Source organism: Thamnophis elegans, chromosome 4 (genome assembly GCF_009769535.1).
Source record: "Thamnophis elegans isolate rThaEle1 chromosome 4, rThaEle1.pri, whole genome shotgun sequence".
Classification (NCBI taxonomy): Eukaryota; Metazoa; Chordata; class Lepidosauria; order Squamata; family Colubridae; genus Thamnophis; species Thamnophis elegans.
The window spans coordinates 43,269,435-43,287,760 of record NC_045544.1 but is presented as its reverse complement, the minus strand read 5'-3'; the positions used below and the strand labels follow the sequence as shown (position 1 = coordinate 43,287,760).

At 38.1% G+C, this 18,326-nt stretch overlaps 1 protein-coding gene across 1 annotated transcript in view; it reads left to right on the top strand.

The window, feature by feature from the left end:
* The first annotated feature begins 213 nt into the window (after positions 1-213).
* The window catches only part of STX7 (syntaxin 7), a 32,637-nt gene continuing 14,524 nt past the window's right edge, over positions 214-18,326 (top strand). Inside the window, exons 1-4 of the mRNA XM_032215782.1 lie at positions 214-364; positions 9,013-9,151; positions 17,483-17,552; positions 18,141-18,231. Of these exons, the coding sequence (XP_032071673.1) occupies positions 9,067-9,151; positions 17,483-17,552; positions 18,141-18,231 (246 nt within the window). The 5' untranslated portion in view covers positions 214-364; positions 9,013-9,066. The remainder of the gene's footprint in view (positions 365-9,012; positions 9,152-17,482; positions 17,553-18,140; positions 18,232-18,326) is intronic.

Here is an 18,326-nt window from a genome sequence, read left to right as displayed (position 1 = left end):
AGTGGTTCGTTGTTGTAGTAGCTGATTAGGACAGAGTCCCCGGACCAGCCGGGGGGGGGGGGACACGTGCGCGCAAGTCGTGTAACCCACGCGTGTCTGGTTTCCCCATAGCAGGTTATGCCGACCGAAATCTCAGCTGTGAAGCGTCTTTTGGAAGCGAGGCGGGGCCTGCCTCGGTTCCTTCTCCTCCTTTTCCGGGAATAGCTCATGCTGCAGTAAACTGGGCTGGGTTGAGGGGAGTGGCCGTCTCCGGCGGATCAGCTGAGCGCTCGGACGATCCAAGTCCGGAACCCGGACACCTGGCCCCGTCTCCGTCCACCCCACACCCGGGACACGCCGAGAGGCCAAATCTACGAGCTTGGGGGTAAGAAGCGAGTAGTGCATTGAAGGGGTGTGTGTGTCCTGCTTGTGGCTGCCCCTGTTCCCTCTCGGGCTGTGTGCGTGGCATAGGCTCAGGTGGCCGCCGCCCCGACGCAGAACTACTGCAATCCCGAGGGAAGGATTGGGTGGGGGGAGGAGAGATGGTGGGGCTCTCTTTGGTGGAGTGGGGGGAGATAAGGGAAGGTTCGCTGGGCCCAGTTTCCCAGCTGAACACTGAGGCTGCTTTGCTGGGCGCTAGTTCCGCATTTCCCCCTCCTACATTGGGAGAGCAGGAGGTTAATCTGCGCCAGCAACCCTCCTCCTGCCTCAACTAGCCCCCCGCGCTTCGCCGAGCCTGTCTCCCGGTGCTCGTTGGATACGTTTGGAGGTTGTCCTAACAAGCGGGCGAAGTCTCCTTCTCTGTCTCTCTGCCCGTCTCTCTGCCCGGCCTCCCCTGCTTTTCCTGCCCTTGGTTTCCTGATGCTGTGGAATTTCGCCTGCCTTTCCTGCTGCGCTGCCCAGGCGGGTTTTTTTTTTTTTTTTTTTTTTTTTTTTGCAGCATCCCTGGGAGGCGAGGAGCGAAGGGATTAATTGTGGGGTGCCTCGCGCCCGAGGAGTGTGGAGAAGACCCGTGGGGTTGACCGCCAGGAAACGGGAAATAAATTAGCCCCTTCCTTTCTGGCGTTTGCTCAGCGCCTCGTCTCTCTGGGTGGAGCAATCACGTGAGGGGTATAATGTAGGGGAAATTGCGATTCTGTATGGGTTAAAAAGCCTTTCGGAGGGAGGGAAAACGGGATTAAGCCTGCGCGTAAACATATCCGTGCCTGGGTAATTTTATGCGGGAGTCTGAGTTCTTGTAGGTTGATGAGCCTGCTGCTATAGTCTCCCTTGTAGAAGTTTACTATAGAACAGGGCTCTCCAACCTTGGCAACTTTAAGCCTGGCGGAATTCCCCAGCAAGCTTGAAGTCCGCCAGACTTAAAGTTGCCAAGGTTGGAGACCCCTGCTATAGAATACATTGTTGGCGTGAAGAGGCCAAAGACCTGGAGAAAATCTAGTTAAATGTATGTGATCCCCAGGAGTAAAAAACACTCTTAATGGCACATGATCATATCAGTCATGAAAAGGCCCACCCCCCTTCTCAATTTTAAGTAAATCAGACTCCTTTTAGTTTAATACAGTTACCCTAAATACAGTTATCATATATAGAGGTGGGGGGGGGGCTATATGAAGTAGGACTTTGGGTTTATTTGACGATGGTTAATTAAAATTGCAGTTGCCTGGGTTCACAAACCACCCCATCACAGGTGGAACTCTCTCCTCATAATCAGGAGGTTGTGAATTTCATCCTAGGTAGAGGCAGATGTAGGGTCTCCTGCTTGGGCAGGGGGTTGGACTAGATGACCTGCAAGGTCCCCTCCAACTCTGTTAATTGGTGTGTCATGTTAAATGAATCTTGTATAGAAAAGCTTGGTGTAGGTTGGAAGGTTCAAGGACTATGCAACTGGAGAATGTTGAAAGAAATGAGATAGGTATCTCTTATCCTTTCTTTACGAAAGTCTGCAGTGAAACTCTTTTGAGAGCTAATGTGCACATCTGTCAATGTAAAGAAGATTAGAAAGTGAAGAAAAAGGCTTCTGGGTGAAAGAGTTCTGGGGGGTAACAAGCTCACTTATTAAGTTCACAATTATTTAAAATTAATAATTGGGCTTGTTTGATTGGAACACAAATGTTTGAACCCAACTAGACTATGTGATATGCAAGCCCAGCCCCTGTTATAAATTGATAATTAAGCATGTAACCCATAATTAACTTAAACTTTGTTGTGTTTTTGGGGGGAAATGCTGTGGTGTTGGGAGCCTTATATTGTTTTAAGAGGAGATTAAGCACCACCATGGCGGAAGATTGTCAATAGCTCCTAAATTAGCTTGACAAAACTTAATAAGCCTTTGCTTTTCAGTGTATCGTGTTATTGTTGATTATGTTTATTATGTATATGTATTATGTATGAGCCACGGTGGCACAGTGGTTAGAGTGCAGTACTGCAGACTACTTTCTGCTGACTACCAGCTGACTGCAATTTGACAGTTAAAATCTCACCAGGCTCAAGGTTGACTCAACCTTCCATTCTTTCGAGGTTGGTAAAATGAGGACCCAAATTGTTGGGGACAATATGCTGACTCTGTAAACCATTTAAGAGGGCTGTAAAAGCAGTATATAAACATAAGTATATATAAGCCTAAGTGCTATTGCAATCTAAATCTAAATCTATATGTATGTGTATGTATATATATGTATGTATATGATGCATGCATACATACATACATACATGAGAGAGAGATATGTGTGATATATACGCATACATATATACATGCGTGCACACACACACGCACACACACACAGAGAATAATTGGTGCATCTCAGGTTTAGGATCAGAAGCAGTAAGTTTCTCAGTGCTAATTGCTGAAAGGGCTGAACTGTATCCACCCTGTGTGGGAATTGAATACTGGATTGACCAAAAGAGTTGCTCCTAGTTTCCTAAGCGGAAAAACAGGTTAGAAAAGATGCAATTAATCATCCTCCATATGGCTTTTCTCTTTTTCCGTTTGTAATTTTTTGAGAACTTTTTGATATTTTTTTTTTTAAATCTGAGTGGAACAGAAATTTCAGTTCATTTTTGTTGAGATGCTTTTTTGAAAATTTCAGGAATGTTTGCAAAGTATTTAGATAAGTATTAGATAAGTATTTTGTAAGATCAAGGCTTAGTCAGTTTGGCCCCTCAAGTAGTTATTTGAATAAACTCCTCTGTTTAAAATTTGTACATTGCTGCTTATGCGTTTTCTCATCAATAGTATAACTAATATTAAAAGTTTTTTTTTAGACAACAATTCTAATTTGAGTACCGCTGAATAATATTAGGACACCAAGGAATTGTTTGTGACTTTCTGCTGATTGTGCAATCAGTCTTGCAGTTTGAAACAATGGTAAATGATATTAAATTATAATGTGGTTAGTTTGATTTTGGCTTGGTATGAATCCACCCATACTGGTTTATAATGCATGATTTATAGAGTTATGTGTTATGGGCAAACAGTCAACTGGCATTTATTTAGCAAGTGCAGATAAATGAACAGTGGCATTACCCTATGTATGAAGTCAGCCAAGGAATAGTATCTACATTTGACTTTGGTTGAGGGCCATGAATATAGATGTCTTCCTCTTGGAATACTTCTGAAGAGTTTGGTGATATCATCCAGAGCATCATGGAAAATATAAGTGCTACAGGGATATTGGCAGAAATGTCACCAAAAAAGATGAACTTCAACTTTATAAGCCCTCTTTAAGTTCAGAAAAGGCTGGTGCCTGAATATTAAAACATAAATCTATGACTTTAAAATTTCCTAATAATAAGATAGATCAGCAAAATGTCAGTGAAACGGTTTGCCTTCACAGGTTGTGGATACTCCATAACTGGAGTTTTTAAGAAGACATTGGACAGCCATTTGTCTCAAATAGTATGAAGCAGGGGTGGTAAATTCATGTCGTCATGACGGCATCACATGACATATCAGGACTTTTTTCCCCTTTGCAAAACCGGTGTGGATGTGGCTACTGCATGACGCATTCGGCCCATGGGCCGGGAGTTTGACAGTCCTGGTATAAAGTCTCCTGCTTGAGCAGGGACTAGAAGATCTCCAAGGTCCCTTCCAACTCTATTATTCTTAGTTAAAATATTTTAGTTGCTTTCTTTTTTCTAAAACAAAATCAGAACCTAACCCCAGTTTTAAGATAGCTAACTGTGTATATTTCTGATGCTTCTGGTTGTTGTATAATCACGATTCAGTTAAAGAGTTCTTTGTAATAATTAAGCTAAAATGAATATCTATTTTTAAAGTGCACTTGTTTCACTCAAGCAATTTGCTGAATTGGTCCAGTAATCTTAGACTTTTCCTGAGAATTCTGGAATGCTACATATTGAACAGTCTAGTCAGTACTATAACCCGTTGGAAACACAATTTTGGATTGTAGATTTAATAATTCTCCCTACTTTTATTCCAGATTTCCTTTCTTAGATTGGCTTTGTCTTCATTCTGAGAGAATTATTAATCAGATTTGAAAAGATGTCATGTTTTGAAAATGCTGAAAAAACAGTAGGCTGCAAGTGTACATGGTACACCTGGGAAAATCTTAAAATGTAGATATGGGTTGTTTACAAAATGGCTGTGCAACTTGTTTTAGGTGTGCAAAGATTGGATTTATGTCTGATGATCAGAAGTATATGCTGCTACTGTTCCATTATACAGAAGGAAATGTAGCAAGAGTAAATGCAAAAGATATGGGACATTAGCTGGTTAAATGTCCCATGTCTTCCCAATGTCTGGGAAGATAACTGGCAGAATTATGAAGTTATCAAGACCCACACGGTCAGGATTGGCCTCCTCACAAATTTTCATAGAGTGAAAGGCAGAGAGCAACAGTTGAGAAATATGGTGTTAGGCACTGAGATATGTATCAACCCGAGAAAGTTTACTCCACATTTGTTGAACAAGAGAAAGCATATAATAAAATGAATAAGTGGATTTTGGAAAGTTTTAGCTCCAGGATATCAAACCCAAGGCTTGCGGGGTGCTTAGATCTGGCCTGCGGGGCTGCCCTGAAAACAGTGAAGGACAGGCCCACGATGCCTCTGCCAACAAAAACTGCGCTCTTGAGCTCCTTTTTTGTCCGCGACAGTCTCCTGCAACCCACTGCCAGTGAAAACACGGCCCTTCTGAGCTCCGTTTTCACTGGCAGAGTGCTCGGGCCACCACACAAATGACATTGAGCTGCCCACGCCTCCCTGCCCCCCCTGAGGTCAAACACAACTCTGATACGACCCTCAATGAAATTGAGTTTGACGCCCCTGTTTTAGATGGAACTGGAGTGAGTTTCTGAACTCAAAACAAGACTATTTGAAAGAAAAGCAAGTGAAAAAAAATGTAGAACTTGAATATTGTTCAACCGTCAACAGGAAGGATAGGGCGTCATGGTTATTTAATATATTTATAAATATAGTATAAAGGATGTAGTGATTTTAGAAGGGGACTGGGTGTGCATGCGAGTGTGTGATGTTCATGTTTATAATTGCTGTCATATTGTTGGCTAGATCCTGAATAATTTGGAACATACAGTAGCTTGTATGATGCCAAGAAGCATATAGATCTGAGAATTAATGTACCAAGAAGGCAAGGCAGTTGGGTATGGCAGGAAAAACTGAATAGTTCTTAGCTACGCATAGGTTGCAAAATAACTAAAGAAGGCACATGCATTTTGTACATTGGTGGAATGTTTTCTAAATAGGAGAAAAAGGCTAGAGAAATTGTAAGACATACAAATTTTGGTAGAAAGATGGGACATGGTAGTATGTGATCCATCGTGGAGGAAATCTGTGTGGTCACTAAGAATTGAAACTGACTTAATGGCACAAAATCAAATGTGTGATCTCTGGTGAGGAATGAATATTTGTCAAAATAAGTGAAAATCAGTCAATCAATCAATCAATCAATCAATCAGAATAGACCTGGAAGGGACCTTGCCTAGCCCCCCGTTACAAGCAGGAGACCCTATACAATTTTCAGACAAGTGACTGTCCAGTCTCTTCTTAAAAACCACCAGTGTTGAAGCACCTACAACTTCTGAGGGCACAAGCTGTCCCACCGGTTAATTGTCCTCTGTTAGGAAGTTTCGCTTTAATTCCTGGTTGCTTCTCAATGGATTGGTTTCCATCCATTGTTTCTTATCTTGCCTTCTGCTGCTTTGGAAAATATGTCGACCCTCTCCTCTTTGTGGTAACTGCACAAATACTGGAATACTACTATCATGTCCCCCCTTGTTCTTTTTTTCTCTAGACTAGCCAACCCCAAATCCTGCAACTGTTCTTCATATATTTTAGTCTCCTGGCCTTTAATCATCTTAGTCAGGCATAAGAGCATACTTTCTGCCTCACTTGTTAAAAGAGCAGTGGAGCGTAGAGAAATGCAAAAGTAAATAATTGCGTGCACTTAAAACTTGAGTGGTAAAACCAGAAGTAGATCAAGAATGAATGGGAGCTGAATGAATGTGAATACATACAAAAGTGAGCAACCAGTCTAGAAGAAGTGGTTTGTTCAAGGAAACTGAATGAATGATTAACTCTCATAACAAATCAGAAGTACCTAGTTGTTGGAGAGGGAGAGGAAGACTGGGAAAGCTGGAATGTTTGAGTTCTTGAAAATGATAGAGATGGGAAAGTCCAAAGATGGCAAGAAAAAACCAATTATATTGAAATGATGAAGGGATATAGGGTGAACTGCAGAGATAGAAAGGTAAAGAGAAACACAGTGAAGGGTGTTTGTAATATACCGCATTTTTTGCTATTTCTATATTTTTATTTACTTTGTTTTTATACCACAGTCCTATCTTGCCATAAAGCAAAAACAACAACAACAACAACCCCAATTTCATTGTATACATGATGCACAGTGACAATAAAGGCTATACTATCTTCATTTCCTCACCTTATTATATGTTGCTTATCCCAAAAGGGAATAGGGTGATAGGAATGGTGGTTGGTTTTATTTTAGAATAAAAAATATTTTGTGTTTTTAAAGAAAACCTGCTGATTTTTCAAGATTAATATCTTACACAGTATGATGAAGGAAACCCTGACCTAATAATGAGTTTAATGAATCTCTGAGAAACTTCTTTGACCTCCATAAGCCAATTCCGCAGAAATTGCTGAAGACTGAAAAGAGAGAAAGAGGAAATATCGCCATGTGTAAAGTAAAAGGAATTGAAAAAGAACTTAAAAATAGGTTTGAAAAACTGCAGCTTGTATCTTTATTGTAGCTTCTGCGATGTTTTTTTGAAATTTGGTGGAAGGCTTCATAATGTTCTTATTCATTGGTCTTATGCCTTCTTAGAAATATCTCGGCTACTTCTTGACATATTTTCATTTAAAAAAAAACATACATCTAACAAATAGGGTTTAGCAAAGGTTTTTACGTTCACAGGACAGGGAAGTTTGCAGAGATAAAGCTTCCTGAAATAGGCAAAAACATTTCTGTTGTTTTTTTTTATCCTTCATGATGTCTGAGCATTATATAATTCAGTGAACCTGGAAGATAACAGTTTGGGGGAAATTGATGTAGAACGCAGAATAATAAAATTGGGAGGGACCTTGGAAGTTTTCTAGGCTAACCTTCTGTTCAAGCAGGAGACCTTATATCATTTCGGACAGATGGCTGTCCAATCACTTTTTAAAAGTCTCCAGTGATAAGTACCCACAACTTCTGGAGGCAAGCCATTCCACTGGTTAATTTTTCTCACTGTCAGGAAATTTCTTCTTAGTTCTAGGTTGGATCTCTGTTTGATCATTTCAATCTGTGTTAGATGTGTATTCGTTGCATCTTTGTGTAGAAATGTGTTGGTCTTCTCTACATAGACAGTTTTTCAGAATTGTGTCTTCCTTCCCCATCTAGCTGTCCTTATTTATTAGTGTGTTTCCTTTGGGATTTGCTGGAAGTCTTAACTGCCCTCAATGTCTCATTGACCTGAACTCTCCTTTTGCTCCCTTGCTAAGCTTTCATTCCTCTTTAGGGGTGCAAATGCCAACATGAAAACAATTTTTTCAGGAAAAATGGGAAGCCTACAAAAATAAACCATATGGACTATAAAAAGTAATGAAAACAGAATTTAATATTTCTTTTAAAATGTTACAACTAGTAAAAGGAAAACAAATTGTGTACCAAATTATTATTTTTTACATGGGAACCCACCAGTAATATTTGGGATTCTGGTTATGCAGATGTACAGTATTTATATATTTGGGTATTTGTTAGTGTCTGGGGGGTTTCTCAGTCTTCCAGGTCATAGTTGTCCCAAAGGTGCTTTTTCAAAAGGCAGCTGGACTTTGTTTTTTTCCTGGAAGACATTTCACTTCTCATCCAAGAAGCTTCTTATGTTCTGAAGAACTACTAAAGAAGCTTCTTGGATTAAAAATGAAATGTCTTCCAGTAAAAAGGAAGAAAGTCCATTTCCCTTTTGAAAAAGCACCTTTGGGATATCTGTTACTGATTTCAAGAAGGATTGGATTATTCTGATTGTAGAAATGTAGGGAGATTGATAGCTACACATTTTTATCTTAGATGTTTATGTTTTGGCTAATCTGAACGTGGAGGGTTATTCTATTATAGATTTTTATTATAGAAATATCCAGTAATGTATATTTTTGGAATGGTAATATGATGCACGTGTGGGTGTGTTTTCTTCAAATTAAGAGATCATGATGTATACTGTTGCTGTTATTATTTGTATTTATATTTTTAATTTTGTATCTTTCTTTCGATAATCCAAAACAAGAGTTTATTTTTTAATAGAATAGTAATGATATTGAAGAGAGTTGGAAGTAACCTTTTTTTTTTGTTATTCTTTTGTTTGTTTTAATATCAAATTTTAAACTTTCCCTGTTGTTGCCATCTCTCATCTTTTCTCTTTTGTTGTAATTTTGTATTTTAACCGGGGTTGTTTTTTTTTTCCAATTTTTTTTTTTTAAGAAAGGACTTTGTTAATGTGAGTTCTACAGCACAGTTCCTCATTGTGCATAAGGCCTTAAACTGTGTTTCTTTCTTTGCAGGTGTTGTTGCTTAGTGGTCCCTGAACTATATGACTAGTTGGCTTATAATAAACCATGGCGGATAATGCAAACACTGCTGGGGATGCTAACCAGTTGGCCCAACGTATAACGTCTAATATACAGAAAATCACACAATGCAGTAAGTTGACTACTCATATTAACAATTTTTTGACTGATGCAGATTTCATTTAAAAGATATTTTAAACGTCCACAAGTAAATAGCATGCTGTCATTTTTGTAATTCTTGACTTTATTAGTTAGGCAGTAATATTTTGTGCCTGTTGAGTGGTGAATGTTTGGCACTAGCTTACTAATTAAACCTCTTGGTAGTCTTATCTAAAGTATATATTCTGAGTGGTGAAGAATTAAAAGTGAATTCATCTTGTGTAATGTTTTTTATGGTAAGAAAACACTGCAGAGGACAAAATTGGCCTGGAAACATCTTTTCCTCATGCAGAACTTGAATATATGCCATTCAATTTCCTCTCTTATTACCTGTTATTAAACCTTCTGGGAGGAAATTATAAGCAGAAATTTTGTTTTGCTGTTTTAAATGATGGTGCTAATTCAAGGCAGGTATTCATATTTTAAAAGTAGAAAAAGCAAAACTCTTGTTAAAAGAGAAGAAGTATTGCAAGAATGTTTATGCTTCATATTAATTGGTGAAATGAATATGATAAAAGGTATCAGTATGAGGTTTATACTTTTCGTTCCCAAAACCTAAAGAAAATTAAGAGTTCAAAGAAGAAAAAGATAATGGCTCTCACAACAAGAGATGATGGCTCCTGAAACAAGAGATAGTACTCAGATAAACTAAATCAGGCCACAGCAGTTTGATGTGAAAGTACCAGAGGCATGAGAAACTTGTCCAAGTGGGACTTGTCAAGCTTTGATGGATATCTTAAGTGCAACTCATTTGGAACCATAGTACAGAATAAAGTACTGTGCATAATCATCCCAAAGGTGCTTTTTAAAGAAGCAACTGAACTTTCTGTTCTTTCTTTGAAGACGTTTTGCTTCTCATCCAAGAAGCTTCTTAAGCTCCAGTCAGAAGCTGAGAAGCAAAACATCTTCAAAGAAAAATCAGAAAATCCAGTTGCCTCTTGAAAAAGCACCTTTGGGACAACCATGATCTGACTGAGAATCTCCATAAACATACTGTGCATAATGCTGTCTCTCTCAATGCACATGGAACTGAAATGGGATCTGTCCAGCTAGAGTATGTGTTTAATTAAGAAAATGAACAATAGAAGTAGTTCTGCTTTTGCTTCAATCTCTGGAACAAGCAGCACTGGACTCTGGAGATGTAACAACTCTTCATGGTCCTCACAGTATACTGATGTGTTCAGAAATCTTTTTACTTTAACATGATCATTTTAGAATGGATTAAAAAGTTAGACAATAAATTATTCACACATCACACATGCTTTTCCTTTTGAAAGGTTGGCATACTTCACAAAGAGATGTTCTAAAAATGCTTCATTGTGTATATATTGTGTAGATTTAGCAAGTCCTCTTCCTAGCCTGAATTCAAAGCTCCACTTCTACTGGGGGGAGACATTCATGTTTGTAGAATTCTCTGTAGCACCTTCAAAATTAATTCTGAAAAGATTTACAATCTCATACACTTCCTCATATTCTCCTGAAACCTTGTCAGAAGGAAAGCGAAAAGGTTCAATTCTGTTTTGGACTAACCACAAATTATCATGCCAACTGCATTTTAAACTGGTTGATTACAATAAGTGATCACAAACCAGATTCATAAATTGTTGAAGTTTACTTATATCCACCACCTAAGCAAACTATCATTTATCTGGCTTCAAATGACTTGGTGAGCTGTGATAAATTTTATCATGTAATGAAGGCTTTCCGGTATCTCTGTGGCCACATGGTAGAAGGAAGAGCAGATGTATAATCCTGGGAGCAAGCTATTCTTAATCTCATAATAAAAAAAAAACAATTGTTTTTGTTCAATATGCCATCCATATCAGTCCATCCTTGGTCTCTCTACTATTCTTGAAAGCGTCATTGTTCAGCTTGTTATTCATATGCATAATAAGCCCAGAATAATTTTAGAATGGAATTAATGAATTAGTGAAGCATTCACTAAAATTATTCACAGCTTTGAAAATCTAGGATAGCAACATGGTTGAATGCCAAACTTTAATAGGAAAAGAAGGATATTCAAGTAGCAAGGAGTGTGTGTGTGTGTGTGTGTGTGTGTGTGTGTGTGTAAAATGGATGATTTAAAAAAACCACCAGGTTTGTATAGATTTTTAAATAGGGACATTGTTTCATTAGAAATTGTGTCTATTCAAAAGAATAGTGTGAATCTCTCCTCCATTTGAATGGTATTGTGCTGGTAATGTAAGAACTCCCGTTTTTTAAAAAGGTAAAAAGGTAAAGGTTCCCCTCATACATATGTGTTCTGACCCCCCTCTTTGCTCTTTCACAAACGACAGCCAGACAGAGCTTCAAAGGAAATATTTTTATCAGTCCCAGCTCAAGCTGGCTGCAAGCCCAAAATAAACATAGATAAATTTTCTGGCAAAAAGTTACACAGCAAATACAAAAACAAACTCTCACAGCAAACCAGGTTTACATAAAGCAAATCACTTATCCAAGTGCTTCTTGAATCATGAACACGAACTAGACCAGGAATGGAACGGAACTAACAAACGGACGAACGACGTTGACTTCTGCGACTAAGGCGTGGCACCATCAGTCTTTTATCTGCAGGAGAAGACCCTAACGAGCAACTGCTCATTATCCTGCATCCTGAAACAACTCACAGGTTTCTGCTGAGTTACAACACTATCCCCCACTGCAGGGCCCTTTCCCCGGGTCTGACGGTCCGGATGCGGTCGGAATGAATTGTCCATAAGATGGCCCGCACTCATCTCTCCTAGGAAAATTAGAAACTGCAGCTGTCATAGGTGCATGTCAGTTACCAAGGGTCTGAATTTTGATCACATGACCACAGGGATGCTGCAAAGGACATAGTGTGAAACATGGTCATGAATCACTTTTTTCGGTGCCATTGTAACTTTAAACAGTTTCTAAATAAACTGTTGTAAGCCAAGGATTACCTGTATATGTTTAAAAGTATTTGTTAAGCTTCATTTGCTCTACCTTCTCCTTTGCCTTCAACCACATTTTATTTAAATCAGAGTTGCCCCATTTGTTTTCATACATGGACATGTAAATATTTACCAATATGACTCATTCTTATTTCACGTGCAAATAACATCCAAACTGCTTGGGAGATTTGTTGTTTGTGTGGTGAAATTGTGGGCAGAAGACAAGATATACGAAGATCCTTTCCACTGAAAAAGCAATTTAGTTCTGACATTTTGAAATTTAACTCCCACTGGCCAATCATGTAGAAGCTCTAGTTCAAAATATCTGTAACACACCAGTTTGCTCTAGAATTGATTGCTATTTATTTATTTAGATTTGCAAGGCAACCCATCTCATTGTAATGATTCTGGGTTGCCTTTTTAAATTGTTGTGAGCTACCCAAACAGCATAACAACAAATATACAGTTGGAAATCAGGATAAAACTATAAACAACTATCAGAATCCAAGATGAACACAACTACTTCATAGGCTCTGCCATATATTCCATTACTGTGAAAGAGTTTGCAGTGAGGAGCAATCTTTGGTGGTAATAATAAATGAAAGGAAGGAAATTGTTACATGACAGTCGCTTTGAGAAATGATAGGGCCTGTAGTAATCTACTCGTGTGGGACCAGCCAGCATCACTTATGATTAGAAAGAGTGGAGGTTGCAACATCCAGGAGTTGAGACATCTGGAAGGCAACAGAGTGTTCCTCCCTGATTGAGGAACATAGAATGACATTGGGTTAACATAAATCTGACACATATTGATCAACTGGATCTCCTTAATTAAAAATATAATAGAACATTGTTTGAACCTAGCCACTAACAGTTCTCGCCCTCCCACCCACTATTGAGCATTTGAATTCTTTCCTTTTTCAACTTCAGAACTCCAAAAGTGGAAAAGTTCTTCAGTAGGAATAACAGGAGAGTAAACACAGGCAATTAGATTATGATGTTGACACAGTTTTGTATCTAACCTTACTACTGTGATTTATTAACTTCTGAATCATTCTCGATAGAACAAGATTCAGTTCAAGGGTCATGGAACACTAACCATGAAATTAACACTAGCAATTTATCTTTAAAAAATACATGAATCAATGAAACCACAAAACTATGGTTTATTTGTATTTAAGATGGATCAAGATGGATAGTATAATTATTTCCTCTTAATTGAATAGTCATTCTGTGCATATAATACTTAGATGCTATGTAGCTAGCAAGGGAGTTGTTATAATTATTACATAATGCAAATCCCCTGTATGTTATTTCTGGTCATAAAAACATAATTTTTATAATGTTCAGTTAATAAAATCTGCTCTTAAACTACATATAGACTTCATGGTTATCAAAGGAAAGAAGAAATCAGTAAAATTAAGGAGGCAAACCAGACAGGAAACATGACCAGATGAGCTATTTTTGTAAAGCTATATTAACAGAATCATGCAAATGTGAAAGTACAACTTTCCTGCCATCTTGACAGCCTGAGAAACTAGGGAGGGTCCCTCTTGAGCCTTTTGCTCTGCCCATTGTTCAACTCTGGGCTATGTTCTCTCTTATTTGACCATTCCCTTGGCAGCATCTCTTTAACCCATAATTCAAAGTCTTTCCCATATACCACTATAGAATGCTTCTTTGCCTAGTTCTTTGCCTTCTTTTCCTTTTAGCTGCTGGTGGTAACCTGATGTACTAAAATATTCTTATTTTAGAAAATAAAAATGAACATATTCATATGGTTCACATATCTTGATGAGTTCATAATGCATTGACTGAGGATGTAGTAAACTTTAATTCCTATGGTTTATAGCTTAGTATTATAGCTTATAGTAGTGATGGTGAGCCTTTTTCGCTACGGGTGCCAAAAACGTGCACTATCGGGCGTGCTCATGCCCCCTCCCATAATTTAATGACCCCCATGATGTGCCCACTACATCTGCACATGACCCCCTTGCCCCGCACATGTATGCATGGCTTTCTTGGAGCCTGGGGTCGGTGAAAACGGCTTCCCCTGCCCCCCCCCAAAGCCCTCCGGAGGTGGAAACAGCATGTTTTCCAACTTCTAGTGGGCCCAGTAGATCCATTTTTCACTCTCCCCAGGCTCCAGAGGCTTTCTAGGATTCTAGGGAGGGCGAAAAATGGCCCAACACACAAACCAGAAGTTCAGGAATGGACATCTGGGTTTCCCCTTTGGCCATTTTTCTCTCTCCCGAGGCTTTAGGAGGCTTCTCTGATGTCTCCAGAGAGCAAAAAACAGCCCAATGTGCAAACTGAAAGTCCGTTCCTGAACTTCCAGTTTACGCATTAGGCGGTTTTTTGGAGGGCGAAAAATGGCCGGAAATCAAGGCTGAAAATCAGCTGGCCAGCATGCACATGCGCGCTGGAGCTGACAGGGCAACGACTCCTGTGCCCTCAGAAATGGCTCCGCATGCAACCTGTGGCACGTGTGCTATAGGTTTGCCATCACGGTTTTATGCCAACCCAGGCAATTATTCACTATATTAGTTCAAGATGTGAATTTGGTCATTACTGTTGATAATAACCTATTAAGTGGATCAGAAGACAGGAAACCTTTTTATAAAATGACAACCATATTATCTAAAAAAAAATAACCAAATGTATTTCAATTTAATTAACTTATGGTTTAGAAATGTCTTAGTTACTAGCTTAATGGTTGTTCTTCCTTGTAGTATAGGAATAAAATGATAATGATCTTTAATGTAGAGTGTTCTGTGACCCTGAGCATCATTGACATCTTCTAAAAGTAACATTATAAAACATTATTTTTTTCTCTATTTATCCCATTGCAGAACAAAGGAATAGTAATGATGCAAAACTGTTTTATATGTGATCAATGTCAAGCCATCATTCCTTAGATTTTTTTTTCCAGTTTTATCTGTAGGGTATAGTGTGAAAGTTTATGAAACCTCTCCGGAGCAACAGTTTGTAGTTTGACTTTTAAGGACTTTATCCTTCATAGTTCCATGCTGATCAATAATATTTTTGCTGCTTGAGTGACAGCACTTATTTTTGCAAAATATTTCATCAGTGTATCATCATTTTAGTCGTAGAAGGACATGGTTTTAAAGAATCAGCATCATTTACAGTAAAGTTAAGCACTTCCACCATTCCACTTTTCTTTCTATATTCTTCTTGATGTACTTTTGAGGACAATTCTTGCACTAGGTGATGCCTTGATTATACAGTATTTGTAAGCAAGGGTGGCTTTTGTTGCAGATTCATTCTCTAGCCATTGGCCATGCTAATTTGATATGGGGGTTCAAGACATTTGGACTACAACAGGCTGCCCACCCTGTTCTAATCCAGCATAGTTCTTTGATTTTTCTTTAATCAATTAAAACATCTCACTGGAGAATGCCTAATGCTGGGAAAGATTAAGGGCAAAAGAAGAAAGGGATGACAGAGAATGAAGTGGCTGGATGGAGTCACCGAAGCAGTAGGCATGAGCTTAAATGGACTCCAGAGGATGGTAGGGGACAGGAAGGCTTGGAGAAATGTTGTCCATGGAGTCGCGATGGGTCAGACACAACTTTGCAACCAACAACAACAAAAACATAATTGGTTTACTGAGTTTTCTCCATTTTAGGGGCCCATCCAATATCTCAAACGTTAACGTTACATAGTAGAAGTCAGGGAGAAAAGGGTAGAGGTGTAAGGATATACGTAGTTTATAATTTATTTTTGTAAGAAGCTGGCTTTCAGTCCACCTTAACTAGATTTACTGTAACTAATTAATGGCACATTTTCAATCAATCTACTGCATGAATAAATGATAACATCTCCTTCAAGTCAAGCTCCACTCCTGACATCCTTGTTTAGTTGACAACATCTGGGAAGTAGTTTGCCATTGCCACCTGGATGTTCCAACTTCACCTACACTGCTGATATCACCTGGAGATCTCCCATCCAAATGCTAATCAGGCTATAAGTCCAGTTAGATACTGGCACCTATTGGTTCACATCAACAGAGAGACTGCTAAATTAACAAATAGAATGTTTCCTTGTAATTTAGCCTGATCTTTAATTATTTTTAATTGCTCTGAATTCATTTACTAGAACTTTATATTTCTTGGGTGAATTTTGACATGGAATTAATCTCTAAGACCAAAGAAAAATGGCCAGCAAGTGGCAATCACTCATAAAATGTGCTAGTGGTCTGTATACCAAATAAATTTAATAATAAATAATTTAAAGTTAAAAAATACTGTAAAACTGAAAATACTTTAAATTCACATTTAAATACGAACTACTAAAATCCTGCTAAATTTCATTTCAATCATAGCACAAAATATGTTTAATATAGTTTCATAAACCTACGATATTTTGAACAATATTCCCCATCCCCACCCCTTGCAGATCACGTATTCAATGGCCTGGATTGATGGTACGAATTCATACTAATTTTCCAGGATGTATGTTAGCCATGTTGAATTCTTGAGTACATTTATTCTGGTTCTCACTGCCTTCAGAGTACCTGTCTAGTGTTCAAATTTAACACAACTGGTGAGCATCAGTTTGAGGAAGACTACACCAATTTCAGGACTAGAATAAGTGAAATCTAAATTGAAAAGTAAAAAATGATTACTTGACAATTGATAGATGTGTCATTTCAACTTAACTACCCCTTCATATGTGTGATTACAAAATACAAATCTTTTCATTCTTGATTTCATGTACCAATTGATGTATGTGGAAAGGGTTAATTCTAATGAGCATATCCCATAATTTGTGTACATTTGGATGAAGTTTTTGATTTTTTAAGATAGGATTCCTAATCACAACAGTAGGTCATCTCCACATACAATCCTTCTTTCCTGTTGTTAAATTATAAATAATCTCATTACATTTTAGGGGGTTAAGAACTAGATTTAAAATCTTTTCTCTGCCAATATTTGTGACATCTGTAGTATATTCATTATTCATGAAATAATACAGACAGGAATAATCTGTACCTTGTTATAAACCTTCTGGTTGACTTGTTTTGATGTACATTACTTGTTCTCTTAACATAAGATTGAAGATATGAGATTATTGATATCAAGTGAGAATGTTCTTAAGCATTTGGTATTTGTGTAGCATCAGTTCTACTTAAAGCGCTAAAAGATTTTTAAAATGTGATTTGAAAGAGTTCAGCTTTCACTGGTTCAGTTTTACCGTGATCCATTTTATATAGTGTACACGTGTATCACAATAGTTGTGTTGAATTGGATTTTCCCTAACCCTATTAACTGGTGTGTATTTCTTAATTTTCAATTAGGGATGCATGTCATTGTGGTGGAACTGTATCACTTACAAAATCTCTATCTCTTTCCCCCACCCCCAAACAGCTGCAGAAATACAAAGAGTGCTGAATCAACTTGGAACCCCACAAGACACACATGAATTGCGGCAACAGCTGTAAGTGCTTCATGAGATTACCTTTCCTTGGGTTGCATTGTAGATAATTTCTCAATAAGTTCTGGGGTCTTATCAAAGTGTTCAGCATCTTGAAAACATTTGAGAACAAACGAGAAAGAGAGAGAGTGAACATTTATTGACATGTTAATACATCAAGTATATTGTTGGCATTGCCAGATAGCCAGATGGAAACAAAAAAACCCAGTATTGAACTAATAAAAGCCATCAAATTGATTCCGAAAATTTGAACTACACATTTGCTACCTTTGACATTTATTATTGAATGTTGCAGTCAAACTGCAACAAACTTAAAATGAAGATTTTATTTGTGTAGCAAATACTAAAAAAATTTTGTGGAGTTTATGTCACCAATTGTGGTCAATAACTATTCTTTTTATGAAGTGAAATCTGCTCCAGCACTATTCAATTCTCTGTTCTTCATTTGCATTGAACTAAAGCCAGGAGTTATTTTGGACACATTGAGTAATAAACATCTATTTCCCAAAGGTTTATCTTAAAGACGGTTGATAGTTATACAGCAATGTTAGTAAAATAACCCAGCAAGTTACCTGTAACTTTCTGTTCCAGGCAACAAAAGCAGCAATATACAAACCAACTTGCCAAAGAGACAGACAAATACATAAAAGAATTTGGAATTCTGCCTTCAATAAGTGAGCAGGTAATAGGAATGTAGTGTTTGTATAAATATTTTGTTTTTTATAAAGTTGTCTGTGGTATGTGCCTGGAAGCGTTGAGCAAAACATATTAAAAGAA